Below are 13,060 nucleotides of genomic sequence, written 5' to 3'. Positions count from 1 at the left end.
GTGTATCGGGGTATACACGCGCACACACTCACCCTCATTTTACCATGGATATTTGGGTAAAAAACTTTTTTTACCCAAATATCCTTGGTAAAGTGAGGGTGCGTGTTATAGGCCGGTGCGTGGTATACCCCGATAAATATGGTATATCACTCAGTACCTAATCCTGACCATGTACATCTAATTTATGTGTCTAGCACCTTTATTTATTTTTTCATAACACTTTTAATTTAGCTAACTACTCTGAATTCCTCTCAAAGAGAGGGGGCGTGGTCTCACTGTGCGGGTCTCCGTCCCCTCCCTCAGTATGCTGTCTGCTCACATCTCCCCTAGCATTAGCAAAACTACAACTCCCAGCTTGTCCTCACTGACAGTAGCAGGACACAAGCTGACAGTGGGAGGATTTTTCCTCCAGCTGTGAGCCCTGCGCTCGCAGCTGTCAATCAAGGAAGTGTGTCCATGACATAGGTGATGATGCATGGACACAGCAGGACTAGTATGTGTCCAAGCAGGCAGGGGGGGCAGTTGTTTGACTGGCTTTTTCAGCATGTAATACTGAAAATTTTCTAATGAAAGTAATTACAAAACCTATTGGTTTTGCATGCTTTACAACATATCAAAAGTTTTTGTAGCTGACAGTGCCCATTTAAGGCTGGAATTCCTTTTTTGGGGGGGGGGGGGGGAACGCCAAGAAAATGCCAATTCTGCCACATGGATTTTTTTCGGCCAAAAAAAAAACGCTGCAGCCAGATGTTAGCTGTAAATCAATGAGAAATCCCAAAATTCTTTTTCCACTTGCCGTTTCTCAGTTAGGCATTTTTTTTCTCCTTTTGGCGTTTTTTCACTCTTTTTTGGCGTTTTTCAGCTCCTTTGCGGTTTTGCAAAATCACAGCATGTTAAGCCTATGGCGTCTTTTTCCCTGAAATCGTGGTGTTTTTCTCCCATAGAAGTCTATGGGAGTAGAAAAAATGCCAAGAAATACACCATGTGGGTTTTAACTTTGGCATTTTTTTCAGGCAGTTTTTATTCTTTTTTGGGCTTTAGCGATCCAAAAAAGTTATGGAGATACTTTTTTAAATAAAATTTCGTAGGGTACCATTAAAAAAAGAAAATAAAATAGATACAGTAGTGATGGAAAAAATTGTATTTAACGAAATTTATCTTTTTTATAACAAAATTTTTATTAATTTTTAAACAGGGATCAATTTATGTGTGCGGGCAGGGCACTAAAAAATATAGCCGATAATAATAAAAATGTATTGTGTGTGTTTTTCACTTTTTTTCTTTATTTTTTAGGTGGTACTACTACTCCCAGCATGGAACACACTGTTCCCTGATGGGAGTAGTAGTACCTGTGCTAATTGACAGATTGCCCCTGGTCCATTGCAAACCTTCTGTGTAATGTATAGATGTGGCCTGACGCTCTTCTATGGTCCCCTGCACTGCCGTATATATACATCTATTCATATTTCCCGCAGAGAGCTGTGATTGGCCAAATGGTTCCAGCCACTCACAACACTCTGTGGGAAATATGAATAGGTGCATATATACGTCAGTGCAGGGGACCATAGAAGAGCGGCCGGCCGCATCTATACATTGTACAGGAGGATCACAGCGGGTGTCATTAGTGTCATCCGCTGTGATCTTTCCTTAACTGCAGGTACTAAAGCTCCCAACATGAAGCAGAGTGTGCTCCATGATGGGATTAGTAGTATCTGCAGTTAAGGACAGATCACAGCAAGTGTCACTCTTGACACCTGCTGCGATCGTCTTATCTATTGCAGAGATGTGGAGCGACTTTCTATTGCAGAGATGTGGAGCGGCGCTCCGGCCAGTGATGTGAATAGAACATCACTCATTCATATTTCCCTCTGAGAGCTGTGATTGGCTGCAACCATCCGGCCAATCACCACTCTGGGCGGAAAATATGAATGAATTATGTGAATTTCTATTCAATTCAATGGCCAGCCCAGAGTATAGTGCAGAGATGGGAGCGCTGTATAGAGCCGCTCCATCTCTGCTATATTATAGATGATCGTATCGGGTGTCAGGATTGACACCTGGGGAGATATGTCTATTAGTATAGGTACTAATACTCCCATCATGGAACAGTCTGTTCCATGCTGGGAATAGTAGTACTACCTAAAAAAAAAAATTAAAAAAAAAACGCCATAGGGGCCAAAAATACAATTTCAACCCAATTGCAAAAATGCCAGAAAAAACTCCAGATGCAGGAAATTGCACTGGCATTTTTCCTGGCGTGTTTTCAGTGAATAAAAACACTGGAAAAAAAAACAAGTGGAATGTGGAATCCTAGCCTTACTGCAGGATCCATGTACATAGACAGCAAAAGACAGGACCTGTGCCATTCAGATACATTGGAGACCTTTCAGAGGTCATTCTACATGGAGGGGGGATGCTGAGCTCTGTTTTTAATGGCAGTGGATCCAGTGTTATCTCTCTACTAGTGTCACCTTTCACTGTACTCTGAGAAGAAAGGCATTACTGGGAAATGATGTGAAGAGAAGAGAAAGTGTCAGCTTAGTATTGGAAACTGCAAGATTTCCGCATTATAATAAAATATAGATCGTTGGATTATACACTGGACTGCTGCTGTCTTTTCATTATGATACTACTGGTAAACTCTACATCGTGGTTCTGATGACTGGCACCCAGTTTTATATACTCTTTGCTATGAATCCTGCGCCTTTTGGACTATCTATCAGGAACCCCAGACCCCCGCCTCCTACTCTGCCCCTCCACTATTCCTCTTATGATTGTGTCTGCTCCCCCCCAATAAGCCACTTTTATCTGGTCTCCCAATGACCCTACCCTCATTGGCCTACAGTTATGTTGTGTCTTTTCTTCTTCCCCTGAAAATATTCATGCCATTTTATCTCACTCTTTCCTGCCCCATCCCCCCCCCCCCCCCCCGGGTTCACGCTGTACTTATGTTTACATTTTACATACTGTATATGCTTTATACCCTTGAAAAGAAAAAAATACATATGTTAATTAATGCTAAAAACATATTCTGATATATTTGAAAAAGCAGAATCCATTATCTATTGACTTCACATAAAAAATAAAAAAAAGCAGTGTGAACATAGCCCTATATTACAATTTAAGTACTCTACTGTAGAAATTTGTACCTGAAAAGGGCATGTTCATCCTAGCTAAAGCACATGCTGCGGCACACACATGAACATTCTTAGCTTATAGATGTGTCATATGCCATTCACATGAATGCTGCTTGTAGCAATAATCCCCCTCCCCATAAATATAATAGGATCTGGAACAGCTGAAGCTTTGTAGTGAATGGCCTGGGAAAGTCTTGTCTGCCCCAGTATAAAAGCTGGCAGTACGGATCATGTGAAGGATCCTGGAGGGATTAGAGGTAGTGGTGACTGGTGTTGACACAGGAGGAAAGTTGTGAATGAGCTGTCAGTGGCTGGCCTGTCCGATCACAAGTAATAGAGCTATTAGTTGTCTTACACATGCAGAAAATAGCTTGGCTATTAGTCTGTGAAGTGTTAAAACACGTCCTCCCAGCAGATCACTCCTGAGCTCTGCTCAGTATAGGTGTAGCTGAGATTTCCTGCCTCCACTACCTCTTCCCCATGGCTTGTTCCAGTTCCTCTCTATGGGCTCTGCTGCTCACATTGTTTGGTATACAGCTGGCTTGGGCACAGTTCCCCAGGGTTTGCACCACAGTGGAGGCACTGGTCAGTAAGCGTTGCTGTCCACCTCTGGACTCTGATCCGGGCAATGTGTGTGGCACACTGCAGGGTCGGGGCAGCTGCGTGCCAGTGGTTGTAGATGAGCGGCCGTGGAGTGGACCATACACCCTACGAAACGTGGATGATCGTGAGCGTTGGCCTCTGAAATTTTACAATGCCACATGCCGGTGTACAGGTAAGTGCCCATTCATTCTTCTATAGTGTATTGTGTAACTTATAGACTCAGGGACAACAGGGGGGATTTATAAATCATTTTACCTCCCAAAAATTTTTTTTCTGTTCTTTGGCTCAGTGATTTTTTTATTGCGCCAGAGTTTTGCGACTTTTCATTTAAAAGGTTTTTCAAGAACAAACCAAGTCGTGATTTCAGTTTATATCATGCAGCGGTCAGGAATTTTATAATGTGCAACTTTTCAGTTTATTGCATCTTTTGGCAAAACTTCGCTAACTGAGGCGCAAATCTACACCAGCCCTGACTTGGCTTAGAAACTAACTCTGAACAGCATTAAAAATTTGCACAGGTTATAACTTCCCACAAAAAGTCGGAGGGGCATTGTCCAACATGGAGTAATGAAGTAAGAAATGTGATCAGCACCAGATTTCACTTGCAAGACTCAAGGTTGAGAAAGGAATCGCACTCGCCACGTTTGAAGTCTCGATCAAGTAGGATGTTCTATTCCATAAGTGCTGGTGCAGACATTACAGGATGATGTTTATCCATGTAGCAGGGAGTGAGAGCAGACGCAGGGGCACACCACAGGTGGCAACTAGTTTCGCGTCAGCCGACGCGTCGGCTGACGCGAAACTAGTTGCCACCTGTGGTTTGCCCCTGCGTCTGAGAGTGGCTGCTCTCACTCCCCACTACATGGATAAACATTATCCTGTTATGTCTGCACCAGCACTTATGGAATAAAACCTCCTACTTGATCGGGACTTCAAACGTGGTGAGTGCGATTCCTTTCTCAACCTTGAGTCTTGCATTGAATTACTTGTTCAGGTGTTCTATTGAAGCCGCACCTCACACTGAGCCCACTATAGCAGCACGGTATCACACCTGGCCTATCAAGTCGAATACATACAAGGACTGATAAAAGTGCATTTATAGGCTGTAGCAGTGCCTGATGGAAATTTCCTTTTCTCTTGCCTGAGAATCTAGATTCTAGATATCCAAAATGTACATGTATCTCATACAGACAAGCTATGTCACTTATCGCAACGTGTTGTCACTAGGTAAGTGTGACATCATCAGGGGATTATAGTGATAGAGAACAGACCCTAAGCAGTGACAAATATGTCCCTGCAGCCCAGTTAGGATTATCTGCAAATATATTGGTGTACACTGTCACATTAGGGTAGGATATCAACGCTTGTAAAACAATTCAGGTATTTATATGGAGAAGTGCTGGTCAGGGTACATAACCCCTTCCTCAGGTTACGATGATCGAAAAACATAAACCACCATCCGTGTGCACCTGCAGTGGCAAAGTGGTCGGGGTGCCAACATCAGACCCGCGTGCTCGGGTCTGGCGTTAGCTTACTGACCGATCTGCCACTGCAGGTGTGCACGGATGGCGGTTCTTGTTGTGGATCCATATCAATACCTGTATTGTTTTACACACATGAATATCCTAACTTAATGTGACAGTGTACCCCAGATAATCCTCACTGGGCTGCAGGGACATACTTGTCACTGCTAAGGGTCTTTTCTCTATCACTATAATCCCCTGATGACGTCACATTTATCTAGTGACAGGAAGTGACGTAGCTGGTCTGTGTATGACACACATTATGTATTTTGGATATAGTGTGAATTGAACAGGAATATACAGATGTACTGTTAAGATAAAATACATGGTCATATTGTTTCCTTGGTTTTGATATTGGCGAGAGGTGTTACCCTGTCACAGTCTGACATTTATTTCTCATCACCAAGTTTTTTTATACAACTTTTTCGTGTATTAAAAGTTCCCTTTTTTTAATTATTATATTTTTTTTTTAAAGCCCCTTCCTCTCACTGGTTTTGGTCAGCTAGTGTTATTTGCTGTTGTTGATGCTGAGAGGAATCTATATACAGGGTGTTTGCAGGACCATTAACTTTTGCAAGATTTATTGCATGACAAATCCAGCTCAGCTACATAAGCTTCAAAGCCGTGTCTGTCTCTGTGTCTGTCTCTGTGTCTGTCTCTGTGTCTGTCTCTGTGTCTGTCTCTGTGTCTGTCTCTGTGTCTGTCTCTGTGTCTGTCTCTGTGTTGGCCCATTACAGGAGTTGTACCCTTGCTGCCCTGTCAGTAAGCCTCCCTACAGTGTCCCTTGTGCCCCCCCCTGCACCTGTTCCATTGTGTATTCATTCATTTGTAGGTTATCTACTGTATTATGCCTAAAATGTGTTATACCTTTAAGAACAGTTGACATGTGATTAACCAGTGTCATGTGATTGTAACCCAGTGAGGTATCAGTGACCATGTGACCTAAGGGAGACCTATGGAACCTATCCTAGTCTCCCCTATATAAGCCCTGGGAGGAGCTAGTTCTCTCTCTTGAGTTCCAGTCTAAGTCTTCGCTGAGGTCCAGTGCAGTCAAGTCCTAAGAGTGTCTGGAGTCCAGTAGAGGCTTAAAGTCAACCATGCAGCCACAAGTCAACAACCCCCAGGTCCCAGTCATAGCCTGGTAAGCTACAAACTGGGTATAGTCAGTCTCAGTAAAGTCAAAGTCAACCTGTCTTCAGTCAGTGTGTCCTGCATCAAAATTGTCCCAGTCCACTGCAAGCCCTAAGGTCTCTGGTCACCTCCTTGGGCCTGGCTAAGCTGTATAGACTATTCCATTTGTCTAACTCAGTAAAGCTATTGTTCCATAACTTGGCATTGGAGTCATTATTGCCCCCGTGCTTAGCCCAGGATCCAGCGGTATACCTTTGGGTGGTATTGAGGATAACAATGGGTCATGAACACAAAGGGTTAATTCCATGTGCCCCATCACAATTTCACCACATATATAATGTATGTACACACATCAGTGTTTCCCAACCAGGATGCCTCCAGCTGTTGCAAAACTACAATTGGGCATATTGGGAGTGATTGATACAATTACTGTATATACAGGTTCTTCTCAAAAAATTAGCATATTATGCTGAAGTTCATTATTTTCCATAATGTAATAATAAAAATTAAACTTTCATATATTTTAGATTCGTTGCACACCAACTGAAATATTTCAGGTCTTTTATTGTTTTAATACTGATGATTTTGGCATACAGCTCATGAAAACCCAAAATGCCTATATAAAAAAATTAGCATATTTCATCCGACCAATAAAAGAAGTGTTTTTAATACAAAGTCAACCTTCAAATAATTATGTTCAGTTATGCACTTAATACTTGGTCGGGAATCCTTTTGCAGAAATGACTGCTTCAATGCGGCGTGGCATGGAGGCAATCAGCGTGTGGCACTGCTGAGGTGTTATGGAGGCCCAGGATGCTTCGATAGCGGCCTTAAGCTTATCCAGAGTGTTGCGTCTCTCAACTTTCTCTTCACAATATCCCACAGATTCTCTATGGGGTTCAGGTCAGGAGAGTTGGCAGGCCAATTGAGCACAGTAATACCATGGTCGGTAAACCATTTACCAGTGGTCTTGGCACTGTGAGCAGGTGCCAGGTCGTGCTGAAAAATGAAATCTTCATGCTTCCATCTGCTGAAAAGCTTTATGGAGATGAAGTGCTCCAAAATCTCCTGATAGCTAGCTGCATTGACCCTGCCCTTGATAAAACACAGTGGACCAACACCAGCAGCTGACATGGCACCCCAGACCATCACTGACTGTGGGTACTCGACACTGGACTTCAGGCATTTTGGCATTTCCTTCTCCCCAGTCTTCCTCCAGACTCTGGCACCTTGATTTCCAAATGACATGCAAAATTTTCTTTCATCCGAAAAAAGTACTTTGGACCACTGAGCAACAGTCCAGTGCTGCTTCTCTGTAGCCCAGGTCAGGCGCTTCTGCCGCTGTTTCTGGTTCAAAAGTGGCTTGACCTGGGGAATGCGGCACATGTAGCCCATTTCTTGCACATGCCTGTGCACGGTGGCTCTGGATCTTTCTACTCCAGACTCAGTCCACTGCTTCCACAGGTCCCCCAAGGTCTGGAATTGGTCCTTCTTTTTTTTTTTTTTTTTTTTTTTTTTAATAGAAGAACCTGTATAACCAACCTCTTTCCCCCTCCCCCACCCCCCTCATGCAGGGTGTATATATCTAATAACTGCCCTTCCTCACATTATCAGATCAGCTAACATGGCAGATGGAGGTCCCCTCAACTGCCTCCGCCGGCTTCTTCTGCTTGGTCTTAGATCAAGCAGACCAGAGCAGAAGATCACTGATATCATTGATCAGTGCTATGCCCTGTGCATAGCACTGAACACTATTAACAATCAACTGATTGCTATAAATATGGGAACTATTAAAGTGTAAAGTTTTTTTTTTTTTGTTTTTTTTGTTTTATTATGCAGGAGAAATCCTTAAATCATGACTTGCTATTAGAAAGTCCCAGGAGAAAAAAAAATACAATAAAAATAAACCATGCATGCGCCAAAACGATTAAAATGATCCCAACTTATATGTTTGATTTTGTTTTACTTCTGTTCAAAAAAATTATAACGGTTTGCAAGAAAATTAGCGTGTTTAACCCCTTCAGGACGGAGCCCATTTTGGCCTTAAGGACCGGAGCGTTTTTTGCACATCTGACCACTGTCACTTTAAACATTAATAACTCTGGGATGCTTTTAGTTATCATTCTGATTCCGAGATTGTTTTTTCGTGACATATTCTACTTTAACATAGTGGTAAATTTTTGTCGATACTTGCATCCTTTCTTGGTGAAAAATCCGTAAATTTGATGAAAAATTTGAAAATTTTGCATTTTTCTAACTTTGAAGCTCTCTGCATGTAATGAAAATGGATATTACGAATACATTTTTTTTTTGGTTCACATATACAATATGTCTACTTTATGTTTGCATCATAAAATTGACGTGTTTTTACTTTTGGAAGACATCAGAGGGCTTCAACGGTCAGCAGCAATTTTCCGATTTTTCACAAAATTTTCAAACTCAGTATTTTTCAGGGACCAGTTCAGGTTTGAAGTGGATTTGAAGGGTCTTCATATTAGAAATACCCCATTATAAAAACTACACCCCCCAAAGTATTCAAAATGACATTCAGTCAGCGTTTTAACCCTTTAGGTGTTTCACACGAATAGCAGCAAAGTGAAGGAGAAAATTCACAATCTTCATTTTTTACACTCACATGTTCTTGTAGACCCAATTTTTGAATTTTTACAAGGGGTAAAAGGACAAAATTTTTACTTGTATTTGTAGTTTCTCTCGAGTAAGGACATACCTCATATGTCTATGTAAAGTGTTCGGCGGGCGCAGTAGAGGGCTCAGAAGTGAAGGAGCGACAACGGGATTTTGGAGAGTACGTTTTTCTGAAATGGTTTTTGGGGGGCATGTTACCTTTAGGAAGCCCTTATGGTGCCAGAACAGCAAAAAAAACCCCACATGGCATACCATTTTGTAAACTAGACCCCCTCGGGGAATGTAACATGGGATAAAGTGAACCTTAATACCCCACAGGTGTTTCCCGACTTTTGCAAATGTAAAAAAAAAAAAATAATAATTTTACCTAAAATGCTTGTTTTCCCAAAATTTTTTTATTTTTAAAAAGGGTAATAGCAGAAAATACCCCTAAAAATTTGAAGCCCAATTTCTCCCGATTCAGAAAACACCCTCTATGGGGGTGTAAAGTGCTCTGCTGGCGCACTACAGGTCTCGGAAGAGAAGGAGTCACATTTGGCTTTTTGAACGCAAATTTTTCTCTGGGGGCATGCCGCATTTAGGAAGCCCCTATGGTGCCAGGACAGCAAAAAAAAAACCCACATGGCATACCATTTTGGAAACTAGACCCCTCGGGGAACGTAACAAGGGGTTAAGTGAACCTTTATACCCCACAGGTGTTTCACGACTTTTGCATATGTAAAAAAAAAATACATTTTTTTACCTAAAATGCTTGTTTTCCCAAAAATTTTACATTTTTTAAAAGGGTAAAAGCAGAAAATACCCCCCAAAATTTGTAACAATTTCTCCCGAGTACGGCGATACCCCATATGTGACCCTAAACTGTTGCCTTGAAATACGACAGGGCTCCAAATTGAGAGCGCCATGCGCATTTGAGGCCTAAATTAGGGATTACATAGGGGTATTCTACGTCAGTGATTCCCAAACAGGGTGCCTCCAGCTGTTGCAAAACTCCCAGCATGCCTGGACAGTCAACGGCTGTCCGACAATACTGGGAGTTGTTTTGCAACAGCTGGAGGCTCCGTTCTGGAAACAGTGGCGTACCAGACGTTTTTCATTTTTATTGGGGAGGGGAGGGGGGTTGTATAGGGGTATGTGTATATGTAGTGTTTTTTACATTTTATTTTTTGTTAGTGTAGTGTAGTGTTTTTAGGGTACAGTCGCACAGGCGGGGGTTCACAGTAGTTTCTCGCTGGCAATTTGAGCTGCAGCAGAAAGTTTGCGGCAGCTCAAATTTAAAGCCAGATACTTACTGTAATCCTCCGCCCATGTGAGTGTACCCTGTACGTTTACATTGGGGGGGACATCCAGCTGTTGCGTAACTACAACTCCCAGCATGCCCGTTGGCTGTTGGTGACTGCTGAGAGTTGCAGTTTTGCAACAACTGTAGGCACACTGGTTATGTATCACTGAGTTTGTGACCTAACTCAGTGTTTCACAACCAGTGTGCCTCCAGCTGTTGCAAAACTACAACTCTCAGCAGTCACCGACAGCCAACGGGGATGCTGGGAGTTGTAGTTATGGAACCAGCAGATGCACCACAACTCCCAGCATGCACTTTAGCTGTTTGTGCAAGCTGGGAGTTGTAGTTATACAACAGCTGAAGGTACACTTTTCCATAGAAAGAATGTGCCTCCAGCTGTTGCAAAACCATAAGTCCCAGCATGCCCATAAGGGAATGCTGGGAGTTGTGGTGGTCTGCCTCCTGCTGTTGCATAACTACAGCTCCCAGCATGCCCTTTTTGCATGCTGGGAGCTGTTGTTAAGCAACAGCAGGAGGCTGTCACTGACCTCCAACGATCCAGACGCTGCAGGTCAGTCCCGCCGCCGCAGCTGCTCCCGGGGCCCCGATCCCAACAGGGGCGCCGGGGATCGGGGTCCCCAGCACCCGGGGTGCACGTCCCGCACCCGCTCACGTCCTCCGGAAGAGGGGCGGAGCGGGTGCGGGAGTGACACCCGCAGCAGGCGCCCTGATTGGTCGGCCGGTAATCCGGCCGACGAATCAGGGCGATCGTGAGGTAGCACCAGTGCCACCTCACCCCTGCAGGCTCTGGCTGTTCGGGGCCGTCAGAGACGGCCCCGAACAGCCAGTAATTCCGGGTCATCGGGTCACTGGAGACCCGATTGACCCGGAATCGCCGCAGATCGCTGGACTGAATTGTCCAGCGATCTGCGGCGATCGCCGACATGGGGGGGCATAATGACCCCCCTGGGCGATATGCCGGGATGCCTGCTGAACGATTTCAGCAGGCATCCGGCTCCGGTCCCCAACCGGCTAGCGGTGGGGGGCCGGAATTCCCACGGGCGTATGGATACGCCCTCGGTCCTTAAGGACTCGGGATGCAGGGCGTATCCATACGCCCTATGTCCTGAAGAGGTTAAAAATGTCCTTCTGACCCCTATAACTTTTTATTTCTCAGTGTATGGGAATGTGTGAGGGCTAATTATAATTTATTTTATTTATTTATTTATTTTTTTTTTTTTTAATAGCTGCAGGGAAATTGATGTGTTGTGCTGGTACAGTTACTCAAATTTCACTCTGCACACACCGGCTCAGCTTTTTGGTTGTGTGCCACTTTTTGGTGGTTTCTATGCACACATTTGCAATTTTTTTTTTTAAGTCAGTTGATGAATTCATTAAAACGGAAAACACTGACAAATATACATACAAAAAAAACTGCTCTAAGGTCAGTCGACTTGCAGTTGGTTATAATATGTTGATGTCCCTTGATAAAGTAAAGTTAGATGAAACATACGTCGGGCAGTGTCAGCACACCACATGGGTGAGTTTACTGTATTTAGAACTACATGCTTGTTTGCACAGTTAGGTAGCCTTTAACCACTAGGTTAGGAATAGGACTATTGTCCTCGACTCTCAGTGCACTTTACTTCAGTGATATCTGTGTTCTATATTGGTCTTAGATAGATAGATATCTCCCCTATGGTTACTATTAAAAAGTTTGGAAACTAGTGGTGGTTAGCTACACTGCTTTATTGCATGTTTTTAGAGTTTCCCATTTCCCTGTATTTTAATGATGTTTCAATAAAGTGATTATTTTTCAGTAGCTATTGCTCCTATTTTCTTGCCGTCTAGTGAAAATTTTTCACCAGTAATATGCTCATGTAAAACTGGCTTTACATTACAAAGATCAGTATTAATGTACAGGGTTCATCTTTAGGATTTATCCTAGGTCAGCTCGTAAATTTGCCTTCAGCAGTGTAGATTTCGATAATTCTATGTTAATAAAATCTTTAACTCTAGATGCTGTGAGATGTATTTACCAACCAGCCACTTGCTTTTCCTTTCAGCCTAAGCGGAAATGTATGTTAGATGGATGGCACAATGTGTTTCCACAAACTGTTCTCAACAGATGCCACATTAATGAAATATTCCCTGGACTTCTCCTCCTTACTGGAGCCAGCAACGTCTTGTATTGACATTAAACAGTCATTACTGCATTTAACAAAACATTGGACTCTCTACAATGAAGCGTTTTGGAACTACTTGGTGATTTAATTCACACTGATCACACAAAACCACTAAAACTTCTGACAGGTCAAATGAACCTCATGACAATGGCCTCTGTCAAGATGGGACATATATTAGGCAGTGAACAGTCATTCTTTGAAGTTAATGTGCTGGAAGCTGGAAAATTGGGCAATTTGTAAGGATCTGAAACTCAGGGCAAGGTGATGACTAGACAACTGGGTCAGAGCATCTCCAAAACGACAGATCATGTGGGGTGGTTCTTGGTCTGCAGTGGTTAGCTCCTATCTCAAGTGGCCCAAGGAAGGGCAACCAATGAGCTTGCTACAGGTTTATGGATGCTTAAAGGGGTTATCAAGAAACTTTTTTTTTTTATCTATCTATCTATCTATCTATCTATCTATCTATCTATCTATCTATCTATCTATCTATCTATCTATCTATCTATCTATCTATCTATCTATCTATCTATCTATCTATCTATCTATCTATCT

General features: G+C 42.9%; 1 protein-coding gene across 2 annotated transcripts in view; it reads left to right on the top strand.

Annotated features, from left to right (window-relative positions):
* The window catches only part of DCT (dopachrome tautomerase), a 56,979-nt gene that overhangs the window by 31,013 nt on the left and 12,906 nt on the right, over positions 1–13,060 (top strand). Inside the window, exon 1 of one of the 2 annotated variants that reach the window (XM_056560483.1) lies at positions 3,418–3,912. The exons of the other annotated variant lie outside the window; for it this stretch is intronic. Coding sequence (XP_056416458.1) covers positions 3,618–3,912 — 295 coding nt within the window. The 5' untranslated portion in view covers positions 3,418–3,617. Of the gene's footprint in view, positions 1–3,417; positions 3,913–13,060 lie in introns of those variants that run through there. 2 annotated transcript variants of the gene reach the window in all.

Source organism: Hyla sarda, chromosome 2 (genome assembly GCF_029499605.1).
Source record: "Hyla sarda isolate aHylSar1 chromosome 2, aHylSar1.hap1, whole genome shotgun sequence".
Lineage (NCBI taxonomy): Eukaryota > Metazoa > Chordata > Amphibia > Anura > Hylidae > Hyla > Hyla sarda.
The sequence above is the reverse complement of the archived record's forward strand: the minus strand, read 5'-3'. Positions and strand labels throughout refer to the sequence as shown.